Source organism: Loxodonta africana, chromosome 10 (genome assembly GCF_030014295.1).
Source record: "Loxodonta africana isolate mLoxAfr1 chromosome 10, mLoxAfr1.hap2, whole genome shotgun sequence".
Lineage (NCBI taxonomy): Eukaryota > Metazoa > Chordata > Mammalia > Proboscidea > Elephantidae > Loxodonta > Loxodonta africana.
In genome coordinates, this window is record NC_087351.1 from 90,241,296 (window position 1) to 90,268,017 (window position 26,722).

Consider the following 26,722-nt stretch of genomic DNA (forward strand, 5'->3'; position numbering starts at 1 on the left):
AACATCTAACTGGGTGAAACAGTTGCTCAGGTGTACTAGAAAGATTGCAGAGCCTTTTCAGTCTGGGAGATCTCCTGGGGAGCACCTGAACTCTCTTGTATTTGGCTCCGAGGCAGCAAACATGGTTTAGGCTCATTTGCTGTGTGGGATTTTGCCACTTGCCAGAGGATAAGGAAGTTTGTTTTGGCAGCAAATGGTTACCAAAGGATGCTGATGCTCTCTTTCCTGTCTTCTGTATTTTGGGGATGTGGGAACATCTGAAGGTTGTTGGAAAAGGCCTTTGGGGCCTCTGGGGTTTGTGAGGTGAGTCTGTCAGGCCTCCCCAGAAACAAATGTGAGCATTGAGGCCAGGCTTTCTCCCCAGTGGGCGTGAGTGGTGATGGGTCCTTTTCCACAAGGCAGACCTGGGGAGCCCACTTCTGGCTGAGCTGTGGATGGGTCCCTTTCCCACGAGGCAGACCTGGGGAGCCCATGGCTGGCTTAGCTGTTGATGGGTCTCCTTCCCACAAGGCAGATCTGGGGAGCCCATGGCTGGCTTGGCTGCAAATGGGTCCCTTTTCCATTAGGCGGACTTGGGGAGTCCATGTCTGGCTGGATTCTGGTTTGGAGTTTTGGCCGTCTTCTTCCTGGCTCTCTCCTGTCTGTATCTTAGTCCCCTCACTTACAGTTCACACATGCTTTTCCCTCAACCGGGAAGGCTCTTCCTTCCTTCTTGAGCTAGTTAACTAGCTGCTTATCCTTCAGACCTTGGCTCTGCATCACCTCCCCAGAGAAGCCCTCTTTGCCCAGGCTTTTACAGAACCAGCCAACTCTCCCTTCACAGCACTTGGCCTGTACTTGTGATGACTCAATTAATTCCCATCTCCCTTACAGTTCCAGTAGTGACTCCAGAGGGCAGTCACTGTACCTGATTTGGACTTATTCCCCTTGAGTCTCCAGTGCCCTGCAATATTAGTTACTCAGTAAACATTTGTTGGATGAAGAAATGAATGCCCTTTAGCAAATATTTCCTCCTCTATAAAATGAGGCAGTAATACCTGCTCTACCTAACTTCAAGAGAAGGTTGAGAATTACATAAGGGCACTTTGAAGGTACCGAACATTAGCAAATACAAGGAATAACCAATGGTGGAGCATTCGTTGCCTGTGGAGAATGATATCTGGTATTCCCTTGTAGCAAACCAAGCTCAACTTCAAGGATGAGGTAGAGGTCCTCATGTGGGCAGCCATGTAGACAGGCTTGCAGCAGAAGCTGTAGAACTGTCTTCCCTGATTCCTGGGTCTGAGCTCTTGGTGTCTCCTCTCTTTCAGCCTTGGGATGGGGTGTGAGTACTTGGCCTCCTGGAAACTCCATGGCTCCAAGGGCCTCTGTGTTCTGATCACACAGAGGCTACTGTCCAGGCTGGGCACTTGCCTTGGAGGTCCCCAGCTTCATACTGCACTGTGTCCAGTATCTCTGGTCTCTTCTACTCCAGAGATCTCTGTCACAGGCACTGACACAGACATGTCACCCTGTGAGGCTGAAGGAGTTATTAAGATGGGGAAAGCTGAAAGATTAGATTTATGACAGCCAACAGTGGATTATGAAGAATAATTTATCAAACGTCAGAGCCTGCAGCCCACAATTTACACAAAGTTTGCTTAAGCTGAGGAGATCTGATTGGACTGCCCCCTCCCCCACCTCTAATGAATGACAGATCTAATGGATGGCTTCCCAGGCTGGCCAGCCACACTGGGTATTTGTCTCCTTTTTATTAATCATTATTATCACAACATTTCCATAGAGTCTCACCACCCATAGCTCCCCAAGTGCCCAGCACCAAGAAACTCCCTCCTACAGCCACCTTGAAGGAACTGCAGCCACTTTTGGGAGATGTTTCAGCTACCCCAGGTCAGCTGGAAGCCCCAAAGTCCCCTTGTCAAGAAGAAGATAGAGAAAAATCTAACCTCAGCTCCATTCATTCATTTAGCAAATACTTACTGAGCACCACACCAGTTATGTGTAGGGTTCTTTGGATACAATACTGACCCAAACTGGAAGAACTCTATAGATGGGGATTGTTGTTGTTTGGTGCCATTGAGTCGGTACTTACTCCTAGCGATCCTGTGTATGACGGAATGAAACAATGCCTGGTCCTGTGCCCATCCTCACAGTTGTTGTTATGCTTAAACATCTCATTGAGGGTCTTCCTCTTTTTTGCTGACCCTCTGCTTTACCAAGCATGATGATTAAGCAAATACTAATGGAGATAAAAGTGCAGCGGTGGCCATTGTTCTCCAGGAAGGGCATGTGAACTCTGAGAATGTACAGAGGGGAGGGGGAAGCTCAGCTGTGATCTGAAGGTTGACTGAGAGTTACCTCCATGAAGAGGGGAAAGGGAAGCAGAGGAGACAGCATGTGCAAAGTCCCTGCGATGGGGGAGTGGGAGGGTGTGGCCGAGAGAGATCATCTGGTCAGAGCAGAGAGACGAGGGGCAGAGGAGATGAGACAGGAGAGCTGGGCAGGGTCAGGCCCTGTGGGTCATGTTAAGGATTTTAGTGGCGGGAGGCTGGTAAATTGGTTTAAGCAGGGAGTGGTGATGTGATCAGCTTATGTTTGGAAAACTTCCCCTAGTTACTTGGGGTGTATGGGTTGGAGGTGATAAGAATGCAAGTGGGTGGGTCAGTTAGGAGGCCATAACAGTCTTCTGGGTAAGTGAGGATGGTGGCTTACACTCACTGACAGAACAGGACTGAGATCTGGAATCTTTAAGTCTTTGTCTCCCCTCACTGGAGGCATCAGGTGGGGTACCCACTGCTCCTGCTATAGTTACTGAGAGCTTACTATGGGCTGTATTCTAGACCCTTTATGTATATTGTTTCATACAGCAATTCTAAGAGGTTGGTACTAAAATTCTTATTTTATAGATGAGGAAACTGAGGCACAGGGGGTTATGTAACCTACCCAAGCTGGTGCACAGTGGAGCCAGGACTTGAGCCTGGGCGGTGTGACCAGAGCCTGCATCAGAGCCACTATGCTTTGCTGCCTGTCAGGCCCAGCTGTCCTGACCAGCTGTTGGGCATGTCCCAAGGAGCACACCCAGAGCCACACTAGAGTGCGGCTACCCCTGGCTTCTTTCTCTCCACCTCCAGCCGGGTTGTTACCATCCTGTGGGAAGAAGGAAGCTCAGTCTAACCTATGATGCCTTTGGCAGAGCCAGGTGGATGATTACTCTGTACCCGGAGGCTCTTCAGTAAACTGGTCAGAGTTGAGCCCTGGGCCAGTCTCCTAGCAGCAATTTAGACGGGAATACTCTTTCATAATTTCTGGGGTTGACCTTTGGCAAGAAGAGCCTCATTCTGCCGCTGGCCCTTTATTCTGTCTTCTTAGCTTGGCAGTAGCCATAGTTAATGGCTCTGCAGAACTGACCATTTGATCCTTTAGAACCCCAGAAAGAACACAGCCTCCTCGGAAGACAAGGTCTATGTGTCCTCGAGCTGTTACTGGCATAATTTTTTGTTATAATAAATTGCTTTGAGTGGGAAGCTTGGGAGCTCCCCTTCTGAGGCAGGGCAGCTGTTGAGTGGGGCTGAAGTCCAGACATGGAGACATGGAGTAGAGAAAGAGAGGGACATTTGGATGCCTCACCCTCTCCCTGACCTCCCAGGGTCCAATAGTGATAACAGAGGTCCCCTCTTCTTACCTTGCCAGAAGTCCCCTTCAGGACTGGGTGAAGCAGCCGTAGTTAGGGACATTCTCTCCAGCAGGCCCTGCTGAAACTCATGTGTGTTCTTCAGAGAGGCTGTTGCTTTCTTCCACTTGGACATTCTGCTGGACTCAAGTCTTCCATGGGCAGGTACCACGTCTGTTTTCTTTGCCTGTGTACCTAGCATGGTTTCTGTCACATGACTGGCCTGCATAACTATTTGTTGATGAATTGGCTTGGGCTAAAGAATTGCAATTTGGTTTCATTTCGTATACCAACTCTGGTCAGTTGGTAGTGCCTGCCTGAAGCACTGTTGAGAAAGATTCTGAGGCATTCTCTGGGCCCAGCAGGGGTGAATGCTGTGATTGATTAGTGATGTTTGGCTTAAGTGTTTTTGGGGTGTATTAGTTAGCTATTGCTGTATAAGAAATTACCCCAAAATTTAGTGACAAACACTTACTATCTTACAGTTTCCATGCATCAGGAATTTGGGAGTGACTTAATGAATGGTTCTGCCTCAGGATCTCTCATGAGGTTGTAGTCAGAATGTCAGACAGGGCTACAGTTATTTGAAGGCCCTACTGGGGCTGGAGAATCTGCTTCCAAGATGGTTCCCTGTTGGCAAGAGGTCTTGGTTCCTGACCATGTGGACCCCTCCTTAGGGCTATTCGTGTGTCCTCCTCACATGGCAGCAGGGTTCCTTTAGAGTGCAATCCAAGAGAGAAAGTGAGGAGGAAGTCACAGTGCCTTTTATGAGTTAGCCTCAGAGGTCACACACTGTCACTTCTGCCATGTTCTTTTCATCAGGAGCGAGTCATTAAGTCCAGCCAACACTCAAGAGCAGAGAAATAGGCCCTACCTTTCAAAGGGAGAAGTATTTAAAAACTTGTGAACATAATTTAAAACCTCCACAGGGGAGAATGAGTGTGCATGTGCCATGCATTTGTTGTCACTGTCGATGTCATCTTAGAAAGTATAGGAATGACCCTAAAGAGGTGGGGTATAAACCAGGCATGTTGAATGGGGAGGAGCAGGGATTGGAGCAAAGTAGGGTATCAGCTGGTAGGGAAGCTATAAGATGTAGGGGTGCCTGGGCCTGGTTCCAAGAAATGGAGGGGATGGGTTCCAAGCAGAGGGAGGCATATGAGACATGTTGGTGGGTGTTCTCCTCAAGTCAGATATCAGTGCTGCAGAGGCTAGCTAGCTAGAGCTGTCTTGTCCGTCTCAGGCCTGGGGTGGGGAGGTGAGTAGGTGAGGTTCGCTTCAACCACCTGCATTAGCAGCAGATGGGGACTTGTCTCTTCTCCACATTGGGCTCCTGTAGATGGCATCTGGCGCCCAGCCAGATGTGGGGTGGGCCATCTTGAAGCGGGAGCCAGATGTTGTTTGCTGCTGATGCCATAGTAACCTGCCGGAGTTGGTTCTCGCTCACATGTGCTGGGCAATCTCCCCAGCTACTAAGTGGGAACTGCCTGATCTGGCATGTAGGCCTGGGCTTATCTGCATTGGGGCAGGCTCCTCTTTTCATCATGAGCCAGGCAGTTCAGAGTCTGTTAGATGCCATATGGACAAACCTGTCACCATTGAGTTGATTCTGACTCACAGCAGCTTTATAGGGCTGTATTATGGATACAGTGATGTCATTTCTGAACCCCAAATTGGCCTGATGTGTATAGGGACAAAAGGATTGGATCTTTGAAATTGGGCCATTTGGGAGAATCCAGGACATCCTCCATCCTGTGGGTGGTGAACCCCGAAGGGCCAGAGGCTGCCTAGGCTAGAATCTGATATGGCTGGCTAAGAGACTACGAGCAAAATTCCCCCAGGATTCAGATAGTGGCCCTTCCAGAAGATCCCCAGTTCTACTCTGACACACATGGGGTCATTATGAGTTGGAGTAGACTCGACTTGATAGCAACTTTTTTTTTCTCTTTCCTTATTTTAGGCTGAATAAGGACCCTGGCCAGTGGTTGGCTGCTCATTGTGGCTTTTGGAAACATTGCCCAGTATAGCCTGCTATCTTAGTTACCTAGTGCTGCTGTAACAGAAATACCACAAATGGGTGGCTTTAAAGAACAGAAATCTATTTTCTCACAGTTCTAGAGGCTAGAAGTCCGAATTCAGGGCACCAGCTATAGGAGAAAGCTCTCCCTGTCAGCTCTGGGGGAATATTCCTGACTCTGCTTCTCTAGCCCCAGTGTTCCTTGGTTCATCGGTGATCTTCATGTGGCGTTTGTCTCCCCCATTATGTGCTCTCTTGTCCTTCATTATAACTTATAAAAGTGATTAGGTTTAGGACGCACCTTACACTGATGTGGCCTCATTAACATAACATAGAATTTCCAAACAGGGCACCATCCGCAAGTATAGGGGTTAAGAGTCCAACACATATTTTTTTTTTATAATTTTTATTGTGCTTTAAGTGAAAGTTTATGAATCAAGTCAGTTTCTCACACAAAAATTTATGTACACCTTGCTACACACTCCCAATTACTTTCCCCCTGATGAGACAGCCCGCTTTCTCCCTCCACTCTCTTTTCGTGTCCATTTTGCCAGCTTCTAACCGCCTCCACCCTCTCATGTCCCCTGCAGGCAGGAGATGCCAACATAGTCTCAAGTGTCCACCTGATCTAAGAAGCTCACTCCTCACCAGCATCACTCTCCAACCCATTGTCCAGTCCAATCCGTGTCTGAGGAGTTGGCTTTGGGAATGGCTCCTGTCCTGGGCTAACAGAAGGTCTGGGGGCCATGACCACCGGGGTCCTTTTAGTCTCAGTCAGACCATTAAGTATGGTCTTTTTATGAGAATTTGGGGTCTGTATCCCACTGTTCTCCTGCTCCCTTAGGGGTTCTCTGTTGTGTTCCCTGTCAGGGCAGTCATGGGTTGTAGCTGGGCACCATCTAGTTCTTCTGGTTTCAGGATGATGTAGTCGCTGGTTCATGTGGCCCTTTCTGTCTCTTGGGCTTGTAATTATCTTGTGTCCTTGGTGTTCTTCAGTCTCCTTTGATCCAGGTGGGTTAAGACCAATTGATGCATCTTAGATGGCTGCTTGCTAGCATTTAAGACCCCAGACGCCACTCTTCAAAGTGGGATGCAGAATGTTTTGTTAATAGATTTTATTATGCCAGTTGACTTAGATGTCCCCTGAAACCATGGTCCCCAGACCCCTGCCCCTGCTACACTGGCCTTCAAAGCATTCAGTTTATTCAGGAAACTTCTTCGCTTTTGGTTTAGTCCAATTGTGCTGACCTCCGCTGTATGGTGTGTTGTCTTTCTCTTCACCTAAAGTAGTTCTTACCTACTATCTAATTAGTGAATGCCCGTCTCCCACCCTCCCTCCCTCCCCGCTCTTGTAACCACAAAAGTATGTGTTCTTCTCAGTTTAAACTATTTCTCAAGTTCTTCTAATAGTGGTCTTATACAATATTTGTCCTTTTGCAACTGCCTAATTTCACTCAACATAATGCCTTCCAGGTTCCTCCATGTTATGAAATGTTTCACAGATTCCTCACTGTTCTTTATCGATGTGTAGTATTCCATTGTGTGAATATACCATGATTTATTTATCCATTCATGCGTTGATGGGCACCTTGGTTGCTTCCATCTTTTTGCTATTGTAAACAGTGCTGCAGTAAACATGGGTATGCATATATCTGTTTGTGTAAAGGCTCTTATTTCTCTAGAATATATTCTGAGACGTGGAATTGCTGGATCGTATGGTAGTTCCAACACATATTTTTGAGGGTACACAATTCAATCCATAACACCTGGGTTTGTGGGAAGCTTCCCAACTGACTTTCTGAGCCTCATTCTGCCCTGTAACTTGAGTGTAAGGTCTCGTGGTCTCCAGATTCCCAGACCCCAGCTGACACCACCCTGCTAAGGTGTTTGTCAAGCCCCTAAGGGATGACACGTATGTCTTCTTACCTCTCTGATGCTTTCCTGCTCATAAAAAGAAACATTCCCCTTTCCTGCTCTTAAAAAGAAACACTCCCCTGCTCCCTTGTGCACGAGCGTGCGTGTGTACACACACACACACCCATCCACCCACACGCACACACCCCCCCAATCCAACCATACAAAGCAAGAGAAATTTTTTTTTGTGATAATTTTCCCTTCTCCAGACAGGGACATCGATATATTTGAATCATGGGCCGACAGTAATTAAAAAGCACATAACTAGTCATTTTAAAATGCATTTGTTTTACTTAATTGATTTTGCCACCAGACCCGTTCAAAAAAAAGGATTGGGGTGAAGAAAGCTTTAGAAAGGGAGACAAGTTTCTGAGAGTGACTAGAGGCAGCTGAGAGCCCTGCTTGAATCTAATTGCTGCAAATGCTGCAGTTTGTTTCTGCTAATGGTTTTCTGCTGAAAGGGCTGGGGGCTGAGGCCTGATTGGAGGGGGTGGTGTTTGTTTCAGCTGCATGGGGGGCATAATTCTGCTTTTGGGACAGGGCCTATTTTTCCTTACTATCTATCAGCATAAAGTACTTCCACTGAACACTTTGAATCAAGGTTCCATTTAGAGATACTTTATTCATATTTAATTACAGGCTGCAGCACCAATCTTTAATTACCTTTTTTATAAGCCAGCTAGGAACATCCACTAGCAATCAATTATTGTGTGTGTGTGTGTGTAAGTGCAGGAGGGTGCGGGTATGTGACTTGCTTCCTGATAGAGGGGGAAAGGATGGCTGGGAGTGTGTGGCTTGGGGAGGTGTTAGGTGGCTGTGGGGTACGGGTGGGGAGTGGGGGCATCTGTCTACAGGTCCCCTGTGCCATGAGTGGCACATCTTCATTTCCTGTGGCTGTTTCTGCTTCCACCGAGAAGATTGGGGATTTAGGCACCTGTTTTCTAAGTCCGTACAGCTGGGCCTTATTCAGGTTGCTAAGTTGGCAGCTGGATTTGGATAGGATCTTGGGGCCCCCTCTATCCCCTTGGTGGGAGCAGAGGAATTGTAGGAGGCCCCCTTCCTGTCCTTTGGGTGTGTGGTGGACAAGGCTTCTGCTCACCTAGGAGGTTGGGATAGGACCTTTCCTTCCTCCGCCTTCCCGACAAATGCCAGCTGCACAGCCTAGCTATGCCATGTCGCTGTTCTGTTACAATGACTCTGCAGTGTTCTGGCAGTGACACTTGTTTGAAGACTGACTGGCCGCCTCAGAGAATGTGCAAATGTCCCTGGGGAGCCCCGCCGAGGTGTTGGTGGGAGTGGGGTCAGATGATCCCCAAGTCTTTGTGCAGTGGGAAGGTTGGGCCATTCCAGGTGCCTGGGAGATAAGGGCCTGAGTTCACAGCTTTGCTCCAGAAAATGCCTTCCTTAGGAGTTGGTGTTCCTCCAGGAACCACTGGCAGTTCCAGAGGAACTCAGGGGTGATCTCATTATGCAACGCCTGGGAATGTGGCTGGACCCTGTCCCAGCAAAAGGGTGAAGACAGGGTAGGAACTCACACATACTGAGCCCCTTGTGGGTGCTGGTTGCTATGCCTGTATTTCCTTCATTGCTCCCAGCTGGGGCCTGAGAACACTGTTAGAGCCCCTTCAGTTGTGCGAGACAGAAAACCCAACTCAAACTGACTTACACACACACACACACACACAAAGGAATCATAGAAGGGTACTCAGGTACAGCTGGATCCGGGGCTTAAGCATTGTCTCCAGGATAATCTGCCTCTTAGCTCTGCTAACCCCATTATATTTTTAGTTTCAAATTTAGCAGAAAGAATCTCTTTTCCTACAGTTTGAACAAAAGTAAAACAGTTGAGTCTGATTGGACCATGTGTCCATCTCTGAAGCAATCACTGTGGCCAGAGGCATTCAGTGTTCTGATTGGCCAGGCCAGGGTCTCACAGCCATGCTGGAGTAACCAGTGGAGTCCACCCAGGTAAAACTGCAGATGACGTGTACTTGACTATTCTGGAAAGTTACATACTTGAGATCTTTGAATTAATCGGAGTGTAGTTGTAGGAAGGTTCTGGGGATCCAAGCAAGTTCAGTCATTTTAAAATCAAAGGGAAGAGTCTATTCAGTTCTTCTCAAATGGAGAAAATAGTGAAACTATTCACTCAACAGATGCGTATTTGGCACCTACTAGTTCCAGACCCTGTTCTAGGTACAGGGAATTCATCAGTGAACAAGACAGAGAAGAATCCCTGCCCACATGGAACTGATATTCTAATGGGCTTTATAGGGATGATGGTCCCAAGCCCAGGTCCAGAATAAAGGGTTCTTATGCTGGGAGACCCAGGGTGATTCGGGGTAGATGACATGGGAGGAATCTTACCCTTAGGGAGCCTGGAACTCAGAAGGAGGGAAAAATACAGGTTTGTGGCTGGAGGAGACGGGGGAGCTAGATACTGGGAGAGGGTACAAATAAAAACCCAGTGAGAAGAAGGGACACAGAAAAGCCAGTCCTGTACCCATCTCCTGTGACAGAAAAAATGTCGGCCTCTCCCTGTGTTGCCTGGGCCTTTGGCCTCAGCAGGATGTTGATAAATGGGATAGCGTTCAGTGAAAGCAACAAAAATGATGACAGGGCTGGAGGGAGTGATTTATGAGAAGAGATTAGCAAAGTGATGGGGCAGCCTGGCAGACAGGGGGATGGGATGGTGGTCGTGGTCAGATGACTGCTGAAGTCCAAGGGGAGGAGAGAGCATGGCAGGGTAGGGGAAGGAGGGGAGGCCTGTGACTAGTTATATACATACATAGTTATGCGTGTGTATGTGCGCATGTGTGGACTTTCTTCCAGAACTCTGAGGATATACAGAGGCTTAAAAGGCAAGAAATGGAGGGGATTGAAATTTTAGCCTTGGGTAATCTTGAAAGAAGCTTTTGGGAACCTCTTTCCCATTTGGTAGAATATTCTAGACCATGTGGATGTGATCACTCAAATCAGAAAAAAAATTTTCTTCAGGAAAATTGATAAGACATTCCTAAGAGGGAAGGAGGGAAAGAAGTAGGGAAGAGAAGATGGAACAGTAAGGAGCAACTTTCCATTTCATAGAGAAAGCGAGGCATAGCAAAGGCAGGTGAGGACTAAAAGCAGAGCTTCTGGCTTGCAGCCCTGGGGTCTCTGCCCATGTGGCTGGGCTGGGAGTGGGCTCGAAGCCCCATGTGGAGGCTGCTGCTCAGGGAGGAACGAGAGTTGTCCATTGGGTCTGGCGTCTTTGGCCTGGGGGTTTTGAGTTCTCCAGGTTGGTGAAATTGGAACATCTCCTATCTGATTTCTATCTTGGGCTTCCCTGGGACCAATTCTACTAATTTTATTTTTTTTTTGAGATGAAATTCACTTAACATAAAATTAACCCTTTTGACGTATAAAATTTAGTGGCATTTAGAATTGTCTTAGTTACCTAGTGCTGCTGTAACACAAATACCACAAGTGAGTGGGTTTGAAAGAGGAAGAATTTATTGTCTCGCAGTTTTGGAGGCTGGAAGTCCGAATCAGGACATCGGCTATAGGGGAGGATCCTTCCTTGTCAGTAGCCCTGGGCGTTCCTTGGCATTCCTTGGCTTACTGAGGGATCTTCATATGGTGTCTGTCTTCCTCCTGTGTGTGTGTCACTATGTATTCTTTTATAAGACACCACTCAAAAGCAAATAGATTTAGAACCTGCAGTACTCTGGTATGTCCTCATTAAAATAGAAAACAGAAGCCCCTGTTTCCAAACAGGGTCACATTTACAGGTATAGGGGTTAGGACTTCAGCATATAATTTTTGGGGCACAATTCAAAAGTCCATAGCAAATACATTCACAACATTGTGTAACCACCACCTCTATCCAGTTCCAAACATTTTCATCACTCTGAAAAAAAAAAAAAAAAAAGACCTGTACCCATCAAACAGTCATTTCCCATCCCCTTCTTTTTTTATTTCCAACCCTAGCCTCAGATTGGCAACCACCAATTTTCTGTCCCTCTGGGTTTATATATTCTGAATATTTCGTACAAATACAATCATGTAATATATAACTGGTTCTCTCTGGCTTCTTGCACTTAATATAAAGTTTTTAAGATTTGTCTGCATTGTAGCATATATCAGTATTTCATTCCTTTTTATGGCTGAATAATACTCCATTGTATGTATATGCCACAGTTGGTTTAGCTGTTCATGTGTTATGGACATTTGGGTTGTTTTCTACATTTTGGCTATTGTGAACGGTGCCGCTGTGAATATCTGCGTACCAAGGATTTGTTTGAGCACCTGCTTTCAGTTCTCTTGGGTATATACCTTAAGAGTGGGATTGCTGGGTCATATGGTAATTCTTTGTTTAACTTTTTGAGGAACTGATCTGTTTACTCGTGATTCTCGATATGTGAGAGCCCAGGAGGTACAGTGGTAGGTAATTAAATGGGCAGATGATGTACATTTCTGAACATTGTAGACAGTACTTCTTTGTCTTCATGTACATGAAGATAAACCCTCCAACAGTGTCTTCTGCTCCTTTCCCCTCCATATGCCTGGGTGGGAATCTCTGTGGCAGCAAAGGGCCTAGGCAAGGCCCTGGGTTGGCACACGTAACTCATAAAGCAGAAAATGTGTTTTCTGTCGGCATTGGAAAGTGCTGACTCTGCCCCGTCTTCCTCTTACCGAATTAGGCCATCCTCTCAATTGCTCTGCCCTTTCTCCACTTTTGACAGATCCAAGATTTGTTCGTGAGCTTTGATGACACCCCTCTGGGGGCTGCCTCCCTGGCCCAGGTACACAAGGCGGTGCTGCGTGATGGGCGGACAGTGGCTGTGAAGGTCCAGCACCCCAAGGTGCAAGCTCAGAGCTCGAAGGACATTCTCCTGATGGAGGTGAGAGCCTTCCCCTTCGTCCTTCCCTTGTCCTCATTCTGGACTTCACTGGAATCCAGCAGCCTTCGTTAGCTGGTTCAAGGCTGGTGGATGGAGTGTACCCCTTTGAGCAGCAGAGCGGGGAGAGGAGAGTTTGAGACCATGACGAAGGAGGTGTCATGACAATTCTGTGACCTAGGGACCTCGTGGCTGGGTTGCCCAGCTTTTCCAGATTTGTCCTTGGGAGCTGTCTGTGGGTGGTCTAAGAACACATTGAACAGCTTCTAGGGTCAATGAGACCTCAAGGCAGAAGTTGTAGAAATGAGATGAACCAAAGGTGATTTTCTCAAGGGAAGAAAAGTTACATCTTAATTTGTTAAGTTATCACAATGGAGCATGTGGACAACCAAGGAATATAAAAATGACATACAGATCATGCAGCAATTTTTGTGCTTGTTGCCTGTTTGCTTATCTGACACTTGTTTTGAATGAACAAACTTACATGCCTGAAAATGGCTCTGGGAGAAGCCCTAGTGGAGACTGCTCTGGATTTTTCTAGCTCCAGCCTCAGAACAAGGGAGAAAGATGGTGAGCTGGCCACTGGCCAGTGCTTGGGACTGAAACTAGCACTCCCCAGGGGGAGGTCAGCAATCTGTTTAACCTGCCAGCATGTCCTTCTCCCACCTCTTCTCTCTCTCCCTTTCCTTTGTTCTCTTCCCTTGCTCTGGATTCCCAGTTTTCTTCTTTCAGCTCACTTTAAGTTTGACACGTACATCAAGGGCTCCCCTGCATATGCAACAGGTGGGTGCTGGGGACACAAGAGTTAATGAGCTCCATCTTCATCCTCAGGGAGCACCCAGGTCAGTGGAAAAGGCAGATATGTAAACAGATGGCTGCAGTGTGGGGCCTGAGCTCTGTCAAAGAGAAGGGTGCAGAGTGTGATGGAACCCTGTGCCTGGACTAATGGCAGGCTTTCCCAGGAGTGATGCTTGAGTGCCCTCTTGAGCACATGAGACAGCCGGGTAGGGGAAGGACAGCCCAGCATGTGTGAAGGCCCTAAGTCTTGGAGGAACAGGATCTGCTTGGAGAACTTTACTTAGTTCAAGTGGTATGAGTTGATGAGTAGCTGGAGATGAGGCTGGGAAGGTAGGCAGGGACTAGCACACAGAGGACTTTGTATTCCAGGCCAAGGTGGAGAACCGTGTCCAATATGTATTTGTGGAACTGAGCTGGAACTGATTTTCTCCTGTAGTCGGTGGAGAACCATTTAAGAATTTTAATAAGGGTAGTATCATGATCACATGCACATTAGAAATAGAAATCAGTTGGCAGTCCGAAGGATGTATTGGAAGGCAGAAAGACCAAAGCCAGGGAGATTCACTGAGGGCTGATGCACTGGTCTGGGAGAAGAATAATGTTGTGAACCAAGGCAGTGTAATGGGAATGGAGTGGAGGGATGGGGCCAAGGGGTAGAATTATCAGGACACAAAATGATCTGTGACCAGCTTCATATGGGATGGGGTCAGTGACTGGTATGAATGAGAAAGAGGAGACTGAAACATTTCTGGCTTAAATGATTAAGTTGGGTGCCTTTAACCATATGTATCAGAAACAAGAAATTTCCATAGATATTTCCGACAGAGGGAATTTAAAACAGAGAATTGGGCTTGAAGGGGATAGACTTGCTAAGAAACCAAATGAAAGGTGAGACAGTCTAGACATAACCAACAGAGGAAGCTACTGCTACCCTCAAGGTTGGAGGGACAAATTGGGGAGGTGGTTCTCTGGAGCCCAGGAGCTGGGGCCACCTGGTAGGAAGGTTGCTGATTGGAAACTGGATCATAAACATAGGACCTGTCAGCTGGGAGTTGGAGTCACAGAGGATACACAGCTGTTGCCAGAGATGCTATTTGAGGCAGATGGGGAGATTAAATACCTTGGCTTTTCACCTTACCTGGTCCCCCAGTATGCCACCAATGCTGCCTGTTGGCTGAACCTAGCTGGAAGCAAGCTAGAAAGGGAGCCTGGGAAATGTAGTTTCTTGTACAAGCAAGGGGGTTGGGATGGATCTTAGGGCAGAGGGAAATGGGTGATGGGGCAACTCTGTGGGGTCAGGTATTACTGTCAGTAGTTTTGGATAGGGACATCCCTGTTGGTCTGGAGTTCAGACTGGAAATATGGATTTGGAGTTTATTGCAAGGGTACTCATGGCAGCTGAAGCTGGGGAAGTAGTTGAGATCACTTAGAGAATGTATGTAAAGCAAAAAAAAGAAGGGACAAGAAAGAACTTTGAGGAACACCATCATTTAGAGAGTGAACCAAGGAGAATAAACTTACAAAGGGGACTAGTAAGGCACAGTCAGAGAGATTGGAGGAGAACCAGGATTGAGCAGTGTTGCTACATCATTGAAAAATTTCAGCAAGAGAGAGCGCTGTGTCAGTCATATATTGCTGTACAACAAACCACCTCAAAACTTAGGACTTAAAACAACAACAGCCATGTATTTTGCTTATGGATCTGCAATTTGGGCAGGGCTTGGTAGAGATGACTTACCTACATTTTATGCAGTGCCAGCGAGGGTGGCTTGACTGGAGGCTGGAGGGTCTACTTCTAAGCTGGCTCACTCACGTGCTGGCAAATAGGTACTGGCTGTTGGCTGGGGGCTCAGCCGGAGCTGTGGGCCAGGGCCTTTGTTCTTCTCCGTGTGGGCCTCTCCATGGCTGTTAAGGCATCCTTACAGCATGGTGGCTGGGTTCTAAGAGTGTGTATCCCAAGAGAATAAGGCTGAAAGTACATGATAGTTTTATGACCTAGCCTTGGAAGTCACATAGCATTACTTTTTCTTTGCCAGATTGGTTGGAGGATCACAAGGGCCCTCTTTGGTTCCAGGGGTGGAGAAATAGACTGCACCTCTTAATGTGGGAGTGGTAAGGTTCTAGAAGAGTATGTAGGATGGTACATACTGTTGTAACCATTTTGGAAAATATAATCTGCCAGGAGTATTCAACATTGTTCTGTGGGAGGTCAAATTAGGTAAGCATTGACAAGGGTATTTTGGATCTGGCACTTCAGAGTTGTTGGGAAGAGCAGCTACAGTGGGCTGAGGAGGGTGAAAGAGAAATGAGATCCAAGGTAGTAGAGACAGTTAACGTCAAATACTCTTTTCAAATGTTTAGACTTGAATGGTGGGGTAGAGTTAGGGTAGTGGTTAGAGCAGAGCATGGGATTAAGGGCTGGGGAGACTTGAGCAGGCTTGTAGCTGATGGGGAAGAAGGCAGCAGACAGTGAGGGATTGAAGTCAGGAGAGAGAAGTAACTGGAGAATGAGGTCCAGGAGAAGACTCAGGGGCTGGGCATTAAGAACACAAGGTGGGAACGTCAGCCTTTGATCAGCCTTTGTTTGGAGACCAGAGGAAGGTGGTAAGGCTGGGTACAGATGAGTGTGTGGGGCAGAGGGAGGAAAGGGAGAGAAGTGGGCAGCTGAGCAGTCAGCAGCCCAGTGGCCTCTATTTTCTGTGTGAAGTAGGAGGCAAGACCATCTGCTGAGAATGAGGGGGTAGGAGATGGCGTTGGAGGCTCGAGGAGTGGGTGAAGGTTTGGAATAGCTGCTGTGTGCAATGGAAAAGGGAGTTGGCTGGAGGTTGGGAGCAGGGTTTTCGAGTGGCACTGGGCATCCCGTTGGAACCTGCTTTTTCTAGAGCACTTGTAGGTGGCAGGAGGAGATGTTTTGGCCAGGGAATGGCCAGGGCTGGGAGTGAACTGGGGGTCTCAGACCCAATCCTCTTCTTGAAGCTGTGGCCCTGGGTTTCCGGAGACCCAGCAGCCGCTCTGAGCCAGGCTAGAACCTGCCTCTGCCTGGCTGTGGCATCAGGGCCCAGTTGGGCTGGGAGGACAGTTGCTGCTTCTCTCTGCTTAGAGCCTGTCTGGCTCCCTAAGTAATGATGGCAGTAAGGTCAATAGCAATAATAGCAGTAATAAAGATTTGGCATCTTCCTCCCTGAGATAAGCATCAGATGCTTTTCTTTGGAAAGCACAGCCAAGGCTGGCTGTGTGCAGAGTACAGAGAGGCTCCTTGTGGTGACTGTGGTGCACTGGGCCTGGGATTGCAGGGCAGATCAAAGACCTGTGTGCACAGCCTTCTGGAGAGGAGCTGGGAAGGAGGCCCCAGGTCACTACCCTATGGACCATCAGCATTAGCTGGCTGGTGGTGCCAGCTGTTGGCTGGACTCTGCCTCTGGAGGGAAAAAAATTCATACCTGGGTCACCTTTCTCTGCTACAAAATCAAGAAGAGTCCATCTGGAAAGCTCATTTTGTTTTATATTTGAAATGACTTATTTGTTTGGTGCAGGCCTAAATGGCGTGTAGAGTCTTTCGGAGATACAAATGGTTAAGCTCTTGACTACTAGCTGACAGGTTGGCGGTTTGAACTCACTCAGAGGCGCCTCAGAAGGCAGGCCTGGTGATCTGCTTCTGAAAGGTTACAGCCTTTAATGTCCTGTGGAGCAGTTCTACTCTGCGCGCATGGGCCACCATTGAGTCAAAATCCACTCCGTAGCAACTGACAACGACAAATGGTGTCTTGGTTTTAGGAAAGGTGCTCAGATAACTTGTCAGGAGAAGAATGATTTCTAGAGGGCATTAGGGTTCCCTTAGCTACCAGCAACTTTGAGACAGAAGGAGGCAAAGCTACTTTTCTGCACAGCTTTCTAGAGCTTCTCTTCATGCCAGTTGCCGGTATTACGCACCCTCGTGCTTCTCGGCAGCTGCCCAGAAACCTCCACCACTGGCCTCCCACACCCACCCCACTCTGTGGTGGATCACAGCCTGATCTTGAGAGGAAGGCAACCTGACTCAAGTAATCCATACTAAGGAGGGAGTGGCTGATAGGATTAGCCTCTGGATATTTGTAGTTTAAGAAGTGAGCTTGTAAATTCACACAACGTTATCTCCTTTAAGGAGAGAGGTCTATAGGAGTGAGTCTTTGGAGAGTAGGAGGTGGGGGATACAGTTGTATCAGTTTGGATGCTTTGGCTGTAGGTATTAGAAAATCCAACTAAAAGTGGTGTAACTACTAATAACTTATATTATCTTACATATCAAGACATCTGGAAGTAGGGTCGGCTGTTTCAAGGTTGACTAATTAGCGTCTCATTGTGGTTTTTTTTTTTTTCCTTTTAATAGACTTTTATCTTTTAGAGCTGTTTTAGGGTTGCAGAAAAATCGTGAAGAAAGAAGAATTCCATTTGCCCCTTCTCCTTGCACATTGTTTTACTTACATCTTACATTCCTCTGGTACATTTATCATCGTGGTTTTTAAGGACCCACATTCTTTCCATCTTCCACTCTGCCATGTTAGCCTCCTGGCTTGTCCCTTGAGCTAGTGCCCCTCATGGTCCCAAAACAGTTGCGAAAATGCCCACTATTGCAAGTAGGTGACATCCTGAAATTAAAGAAGGCCTGTTACTTCACTCAGACTTCTTATTTAAAAAAAGGGACAGTCTCTCCAGGAGCCCCCCAGTAGAATTCTCCTCATTTCCTATTGGCCAGAATTAGGATATATGCCCTTGCTTAAATCACCCTTGGCAAGAGAAATGAGAACACCTTGACTGGCCTTGGAGCAGTCGTGATTCACCTTCCTTCCTTGGAAGACACGAAGGACATGCAAAATTGAGGTTCTTTTAGCAAGGAAAGAGAAGGGTGATGGCTCTTGGGTTAGCGTCCAATAGCATGTTCTACCCTAGTGTTTTGTGCCTCCCCTGAACCTGGCACTCCTCTTGGGGGAGGGGACTATCTCTAGGATTGACTCTTGAAGGATGGCAGAGAAATGGAGGTAAATCGTTGATAAGTGGTGTTAGCTGAACCTGATGGTGTCAGTGACTTTGCACAAAAGAGAAAGGCACAACCAAGGGTGTTTTTAATAAAGCTTTGTCATTATCACCTGATATTGTCCTTTAATAGTTGGGACAACTCTTCTTCTAGATGCACAGCCAGTGACTCTTATTGATTTGAGTGACTGGCTAGAGCCAGACTAATTGGGCCCAGAGATGGGAACAGTGATTCAGCAGGAAGGGTGAACTGATGAGGCAGAGTCCACTGTCTGCTGGTGGGCTGGCTCTGTAGCATTTCTTCCCTGCCCACAGGCGCTGAGAGCTTAGCAGGCCAGATTTCACTGCCATGCCATTGCTTGAGAGCAGGACGGGGCTCAGATAGTCTGTGAGCCTGTGGTAAGATCATATCCCCCAGGTCCCAATAGTACCACCCAGTATCCCTTCCACTTATCTTTGAAGCTTTCTGAAACTGATGATGAACAAGGGCTCTGTCACTCCCCTACAGAGTCTAACCCGTGGCTAAGTACCGTGCCCCCAGCATACTAATCCTCCCTAAAAATGGAATTCCGCTACATTGGGGTGGGCCTCTCTCCCCAGAGAATCTAATCCATCTCTTCATCTCATCAGGCCCATCCCAAGGGTCTCTAAAAATAAAGAACCCTGACAAATCATGTTTTTGACTTTTTTTGAATAGCATTTCCAGGGCATGCTGTCTGTCATCTTGTTTCTTTTCTAAATGTGTTGATTGAACAGTGGGTGGCTAGGTAATGTTTTTGTTAGCACAGAATCCAACAGCTGAATTTATTTTTTTTAATGTACTGAAAAAAAAAAATCCCGAGACGTAGGCCATCCCATGGAAACTTCCCTTCAGCCTATAATTCTGTTTTCTAAAAAGTGTGCACTTTTATAACTTATCAGAACAAAGATAAACCCCATGAATGGTAAGCTATTTACATCACTCTGAATTGATTTTTGATCCTTGTCAAACATCCATTTTTACCAGTTTGGATTGGTGCAGGCATTCTATTTAGTGAGCTGCTTTTCCGTGGAACATTATTTCTTTTATAATATATAATAACTTGATAACAGTGACTCATGTTTCAGTTGCATTTTACAGTTTACAGAGCTCTTTCTATGCCTTATCTCGAGCTTCCTATTGTATTGACCTGTGTCGTATTGCGTGAGGCAAGTCTGCATAAAGAAAGAAGCAAGAAAAACCTGGGTCCAAATCCTGCATTTGATGGTGTACATAGTTTGTGATCTTACCAGAATCAGTTGCCTTCAAGTCGATTCCGACTCATAGTGGCCCTATAGGACAAAGTAGAACTGCCCCATAGGGTTTCCAGGAAGCGGCTGATAGATTTGGACTGTGCACCTTTTGGTTAGCAGCTGACCGCTAAACGACTGTGCTACCAGGGCCCCTCTTGTGACCTTGAGAGGCGCTTTAACCTCTTAAAACTCCAGTTTCCTTCTCTGTAAAATGGGCAAGATGAGGTATGTAAAGTGCCTTGTGGCATAATGCCAGGCATGTGTTGTTGTTGCTTGCTGTCAAGTTGATTCCAACTCATAGCAACTCCTTGTGACAAAGTAGAGCTGCCCCATAGGGTTTCCTAGGCTGTAATCTTTATGGGAGCAGGTCGCCAGTTCTTTTTTCCCATGGAGCCGCTGGGTGGGTTTGAACTGCCAGCCTTTTGGTTAGCAGCTGAGTATGGAATCATTGCACCACCAGGGCTCCTTTCTAGGTGTGCGGTAGGTACAAAATAATGATAATTTCAGTTTTTTTTCCTATTACAAACAGTAATTACTAGTTTTCAAGCTTTTATGTGGTTCTTCATTTTTGTATTATATTTCTGTGTGGCCAATAATTGATTTTTCCTCCTGTGAACCAATGACCCTGATAGGAAAACAGTCTCAATATTTTATCTTGAAGGAATTATTAATTGTTGAAAATACCTTGATGGAGTCATAAAGTTTCAGATCAAGTAGAGAATTCTTATGCATTTTGAAACTGGTGGGAAAAATTTAGAGGTAATCCCTGTCCCCACCAAAACTTCAGAAACAGAAAAACTCAGTCCATTTGGATAATGTGACTGTGAGTGTATAATTATCTCAGGGGAGGGGACAAACCACTTTAAATATTCATTTATTCATTCATTTATTCACTTATTCACTCATGTGAGTATTCAGTAAACATCTGCCGAGTGTTGAGTTTGTGCTAGGCATTGGTGAAAACATTGGCTGTTGAAAGAATTTTATGGAGAAAATACATTTTGGAAGAAAAACTAAAAAGTCAAATTGATAACAACACCTGTTTTATTTTAGTTGATTGCACGTGTTGTCAAAAAGCAAAAGCTAAATGAATCTGCTTAGCGCAGGCGCTTAAGAAGGGAAATTGAATGAAAGCAGAAGGTGGAACGGAGTAGGGTGTTTTTTTTACTCTCCTCTGCCCAGAACTACCCACCCAGTGAGTTTTAAGGAGTTAGTGAATCCCCCAAATTATGTGCAAAGTTGTGTATGTTCATTTTCTGGGCTTCATAGCTGGCATCAAGTTTTCAAAGGGGATGTGACCACCTGTAAAGCTAAGAACTCTGACTTCCTTTCCAGCAGGCCCTCTCGTTTTAAAAGTAACTGAGGGTGGATTCTCCTCCCCACAGAGTGCTTTAAAAACCAGTTTTGCTCATTTGTTTGTTTTAATTTTTCAGGTGTACCATCCAGTGACATTGATCACAGTCCCAGTGTAGTATAGCCATCACCATTCTTGGTTTCTAAACTTCTTCATCACCCCAGCTTTATGAGTACTGTCAGCTATTTTGGGCTGTGAATTACTTTACTAATTAGTTATTAGCAATTAATATTAACCGATAAAATCTATGACTGCTCTTACCATTAATGACATTAGATGTTAATAACCAATAGTGCTAATAATGACTAATTATGTAGTTGATTAGTAACGGGAAAATCTTTGCAGTGACTTTCAGTGCTGTTTTGGTATTACTGATAATTAAAATTTTCACAATGAAAAATGATCATACAATAAATGATGAGGAATTATTGTTTGGCCAGAAGTTTCCTCCCCAAAGTGTAGAGCCCACTACTAAAGCGACATGTATACCCACATCTGGCCCAGGGTGAATGCCTAAAAGACTTGTGTCGTTGGGTGCCATCGAGTTGATTCTGACTCATAGTGTCCCCATGTGACACAGTAGAACTGGCCTGTAGGGCTTTCTTGGCTGTAATCTTTACGGGAGCAGATTGCCAGGTCTTTCTCCCACAGAGGCAATGGGTGGCTTTGAACTACCAATATTTTGGTTAGCAGCCAAGCACTTAACTGTTGCACCACCAGGGCTCCTTTACTTAGAAGATAATCAATAAATACTGATTGAACAAATGAGAAAACCTCATTGTGGCTCCTTCTCTTACCCCTCCCTCCTGGGCGAGGCCCCTTGGAATTTGGACTGGAGCAGAGCACTGGGGAGCTTTGCTTGCCTGAACTCAAAGCCCAGAGGGGAATTCAGGTACCTCAGATGGCTTGTGTGCCCTCAGCCCAGGCCTTAGTGAATTGTTTCTGTTTCCTATGTGCCAGCTGTGCCTCCCCTTTTGTGGCAGCCTAGGGCCATCTGAGGGCACGGTGGTGTGATGCAGATGTCTGGAGGCTGCCGCGTCCAGGGGCCAGGGTCTGACTGATGCGGCCAGGCCTCTCGGTCACTGCCTCCGTCTTCCAGTTTCATGTGACACGAACAGAAACAAAGCATAAACTAAATCGATTAGCATAAGGTCACAGGTCTAGCCCATGAAAGAGTGGACAAGACTTAAAAGAAATTAGACTGTAGCCTAATGTAATTAAGAAGGGTTTCGATAGAAATTGAGTATAATAACCCTGTGCCATGATCCTTTTAGAACGGCGTCTGGTACATCCCCTAGGACGTAGGGCTTAAAACAAAGCCACAGGTGCCTAGTGGTCTTGCTTTAGAGTGATTTCTTGTGTATTTCGCAGTGCCTAACGGTGTTGTGAAACCTTGGTGGCCTAGTGGTTAAGAGATATGGCTGCTAACCAAAAGGCCAGTGGTTCGAATCCACCAGGCACTCCTTGGAAACTCTATGGGGGCAGTTCTACCCTGTCCTGTAGGGTCACTATGAGTCGGAATTGACTCGATGGTGGTGGATTTGGGTTTTTTTGGAGGGGGGGAGTTTAGCACAGTGTTGGGCATAACATCATAAAACAGAAAAAGCCAAACCAGTTGCCCTTGGGTAGATTCTGACTCATAGAGACCCCATGTGTGTTGGAGTAGAAACTAAAAACCTTAGGGTTTTTCTCCTTTTTTTCCAATGGGTGTGATCTTTCAACAGGTGCCCTGGTGGTGTAGTGGTTAAGAGCTCAGCTGCTAACCAAAAGGTCAGCAGTTGGAATTCACCACTTGCTCCTTGGAAACCCTACTGGCAGTTCTACTCTGTCCTTCAGGGTCGCTACGAGTTAGAATCGACTTGACAGCAACAGGTTTGGTGATCTTTCAGAATTAGATTGCCAGGCCCTTCTTTCGAGGTGCCTCTGGGTAGATTTGAACCACCAACCTTTTGGTTAGTAGCCAAGCACTTAACCATTTGCACCACCCAGGGACTCCTTATGACATATAAAACAAAAATCCAAACCCATTGTGTCTTGGTCATCTAGTGCTGCTGTAACATTAATACCACAAGTGGATGGCTTTAACAAAGAGGAATTTATTCTCTCATAGTATAGTAGGCTACAAGTCCAAACTCAGGGTGTCAGCTCTAGGGGAAGGCTTTCTCTCTCTGTCAGCTCTGGAGGAATGTCTGTGTCATCAATTTTCCCTTGGCCTAGGAGCTTCTCTGCACAGGAACCTCAGGTGCAAAGGACGTACTCTACTCCTGGTATTGCCTTTTGGTGGAATGAGGTCCCCATGTCTCTCTGCTTGCATCTCTCTTTATATCTCAAAAGAAATTGGCTTAAGACATTATCTAGTAGATCTCATCAATATAACTGCCACTAATCCATCTCATTACATCATAGTAATAAGAGTTAGAACACATAGAGAAATCACGTCAGATGACAAAATGGTAGACAATCATGCAATACTGGGAATCATGACCTAGCCAAGTTGGCAGATATTTTGGGAGGACATCATTCAATCCATGACACATTGCCATTGAGCCAACTCTGACTCATGGCAGCCCCATGTGTTACAGAACGGAACTGTTCCTTAGAGCTTTATGGGCTATGATCTTTACAGAAGCAGATAGCAGACCTTTCTTCAGTGGTATCACTGAGTGGGTTCAAACCGCCAACCTTTAGGTTAGTAGCAAAAGGGAGTATAAGCCAAGGCTCATCGCTGGGGCTCAGTAAGTCCTTTTGGATGGATTGAATGAGGAAGGTCTTTTGGTAAAGAGGTCCACAGTTCTTTAATTCTTGCTATTCCCAACTGGCATAGTAGCAAGGGTGGAGATGGATGTTCCTGGAGAACTCAGACTATATTTGATACCAAGAATTACTGGGAAGATACGTTCATGCTTCTCCCCAGGCCCGACTTGGAACACCTGTAGTGTACCCAGGAGGGCATATAGGAGAGCAGGAGAATTTCCTTCCTGGAATGTTGGAACATCTCCCTACTGCCTGGCATCACCCTGGCTCATCCACTACAGAGCCTTCATCTGTGAGTTTGTGAGACCTTCTCTAGTGCAGTGATGGGGCAGCCTCAGAACTGAGTCCCGGCATGCAGAGAGAGGTGTGGTATGCCCTGCAGATGTCACTGGTGTCTTGTTCTCTGCTAGTGACGTTTAATTTCGGATCATTAAACCGAGACTTGAAATGCCAGGTAAGTCTTTTAAAACCATCTTTTTTTTTTAATCATATCATCACTCCAGAATCGACCAGAAACAAAAACCAAACCCATTGTCATCGAGCCGATTCCAACTCATAGTGGCTGTGTAAGTCAGAGTAGAACTGCCCCCAGAGGGTTTCCAAGGCTGTCATTACAGAAGCAGACTACCACATCTTTCTCCCACAGAGCAGCTGGTGGTTTGAAACCACCAAACTTTTTGTTAGCAGCCGAGTGCTTAACCAACGTGCCACCAGGGCTCCAAAGCCACAGTGGGATCAAATTACCAAAAATCCAAGCTTTGTATCCAAATGGTCAAACTCTTTTTCTCTTGTCTTTGCCAGGCTTTTCTTACCGAATTTAATTTTTTTCTAGTGAAATATTTCAGACATACAAAAAGCATAGGAAAAAAAATGCTTATGTTGGTAAGTAGAGGATCAGTGAAAAAGAGGAAGACCCTCAACAAGATGGAATGACACAGTGGCTGCAACAGTGGGCTCAAACATAGCAACAATTCTGAGGGTGGTGCAGGACTGGGCAGTGTTTCATTCTGTTGTACATACGGTCACTCTGGGTTGGAACTGACTCGATGGCACCTAACAACAAGCTTATGAAATAATAATTTTAAAAAATGCGTTGACTGACAGGGGGACTTGGTGGATTTTAGGTGCTTGTCCTGGCTGTGAAGCAGCTGTTTCCAGAGTTTGAGTTTATGTGGCTGGTGGATGAAGCCAAGAAGAATCTGCCTTTGGAGCTGGATTTCCTCAACGAAGGAAGGAATGCCGAGAAAGTGGCCCAAATGCTCAAGCACTTTGACTTCTTAAAGGTAGGAGGGGCAGGGCAATGGGGGCATGATGATGTGGTAGGAGAGCACTGGGGGAAGACTGGTCCCTGCCCAAGCGTCCCCCCGTCAGAACATGGGTGGGAACATCTTTCCAAGGACAAACGATTTGTCATTTGTGCTGTATATCAGAGCCGTCCAAGGCAAAGCTACAAAGAAACACTGGATGTGATTGTTGGTCTATCAGTCAAGCAGATGTGTATTGACAAACTGGAAGACACTTATCCGAGGGCCATAAGCCACTGTCTCCGCTTCCATGAAGCATAGGATGATGATGCTGTTGATGGTAGTGATAGCTGATGCTTACTGTGCTCCTGGTACTGTTCTACACACTTTGTCTATATCAGAGCAGCTGATTTCATACACGCTCGTTCCGCTGTACATGACATACGTGTTCCTAAAAATCACCATGCTATGAAAAGTCACACAACAGAAACCCCAGGGCTTTTTGGAAAAATGGAGTTAGAGGCGCAGCACTCGAAAACTTCCATTGGTGATACATTAAAAAAGAATAACCAACCAGTTGTGGTCAAGTCAGCTCCAACTTATGATGACCCCATGTGTGTCAGAGTAGAACTGTGCTCTGTTTAAGATTTTCCATGGCTGATTTTTTGGAGTAGATCACCAGAGATCTTTGAAGGTGCCTCTGGGTGGACTCGAACTTCCAGCCTTTTGGTTAGCAGCTGAGACTGTTAAGCATTCGCACCACCCAGGGACTCCAAAAGAAAAAAAAAAAAAACGGGGTGGGGGGGTAGGAACCTAATAAACATGCTAACACAGTTTTCTACGTGTTAGATGGTTAAGAAATACATAATACTACAATACCTGTGGCATTTACCTTGAAGCTTGCTTGTGGAAGTGGGCATTGGAAGGCGTGCAGCTTGTTAGTTATTATGAAGTGGTGGGACAGAAGATAGGAACAAATGCGGATGGGTGCAGTTCATGACACATTCAGTGATGTTTCAGGTGTGTGCGTTTTGAGTATTCTTATAGTTTTCTGCATTCACCTAGTATTCCTTACAGGTGACATTGCACGGAAGCAAATGCAAAATGTGTGTTCTGATCAAACTCTTTCCTGATGTATCAATCACATTGTAACAAATTTGTATTTTCAGAACAAGCTCTGTGGAGGATCCGACTGTGTACCAAAAGACACCTAGGTGGGGAGTAATACCACATAATAGGGGGCCACAGCCCTAAGTGCCTGCAGTGGTATCGCATGTACATGCTACCAGCATTCAGAAGAAGGGACTCCCATGGGCCTAGCAGATCAGGGATGTTCTGCTAGGCAGTGGCACTGGAGCTGTTCTGTGAGGACTGTCCTGATGTTGCCCAGATGAGAGAGATGTGTGCCATCGCATTTTACCCTTAGTGGGGTTTGTACCTTTTTACCCTGGGGCACCCCTTCATTGGGTTGGTGCAGGAGGTGGGAGGCAGTCTGCATGGAGAGCTTGGCTTCCAGCCCCAAGGAGAGAACAGCCCTTCTTTTTTCATCAGGAGACCGTAAGAGAGTGCCATAAAGCCCTTAGGGAATTCCGTGTCCTGGCTCCAAAGCAAACCATCAAGTAGCACTCACCTTGGGGAGGTTGGCTCAGAGCATTGATTGGGAAGATCTCTATTGCTCTAGCTTCTGAAGGCATCCTGAGAAATTGAGGTAGTGTTCATACTTCTGCTGTCTGGATTGATTAACAGAGACAGGCTGACTGAAGGTGTGTCTATGCTAACCACCTGAGAATCCTAAAGCTTGGATCCCAG

At 46.3% G+C, this 26,722-nt stretch overlaps 1 protein-coding gene across 5 annotated transcripts in view; it reads left to right on the forward strand.

Moving 5' to 3' along the window:
* The window catches only part of ADCK1 (aarF domain containing kinase 1), a 148,730-nt gene that overhangs the window by 77,694 nt on the left and 44,314 nt on the right, over positions 1-26,722 (forward strand). For all 5 annotated transcript variants that reach the window (XM_064292806.1, XM_003408565.4, XM_023546427.2 and 2 more), the window contains 2 exons: positions 12,326-12,484; positions 24,794-24,952. In XM_064292806.1, the coding sequence (XP_064148876.1) occupies positions 12,326-12,484; positions 24,794-24,952 (318 nt within the window). The remainder of the gene's footprint in view (positions 1-12,325; positions 12,485-24,793; positions 24,953-26,722) is intronic.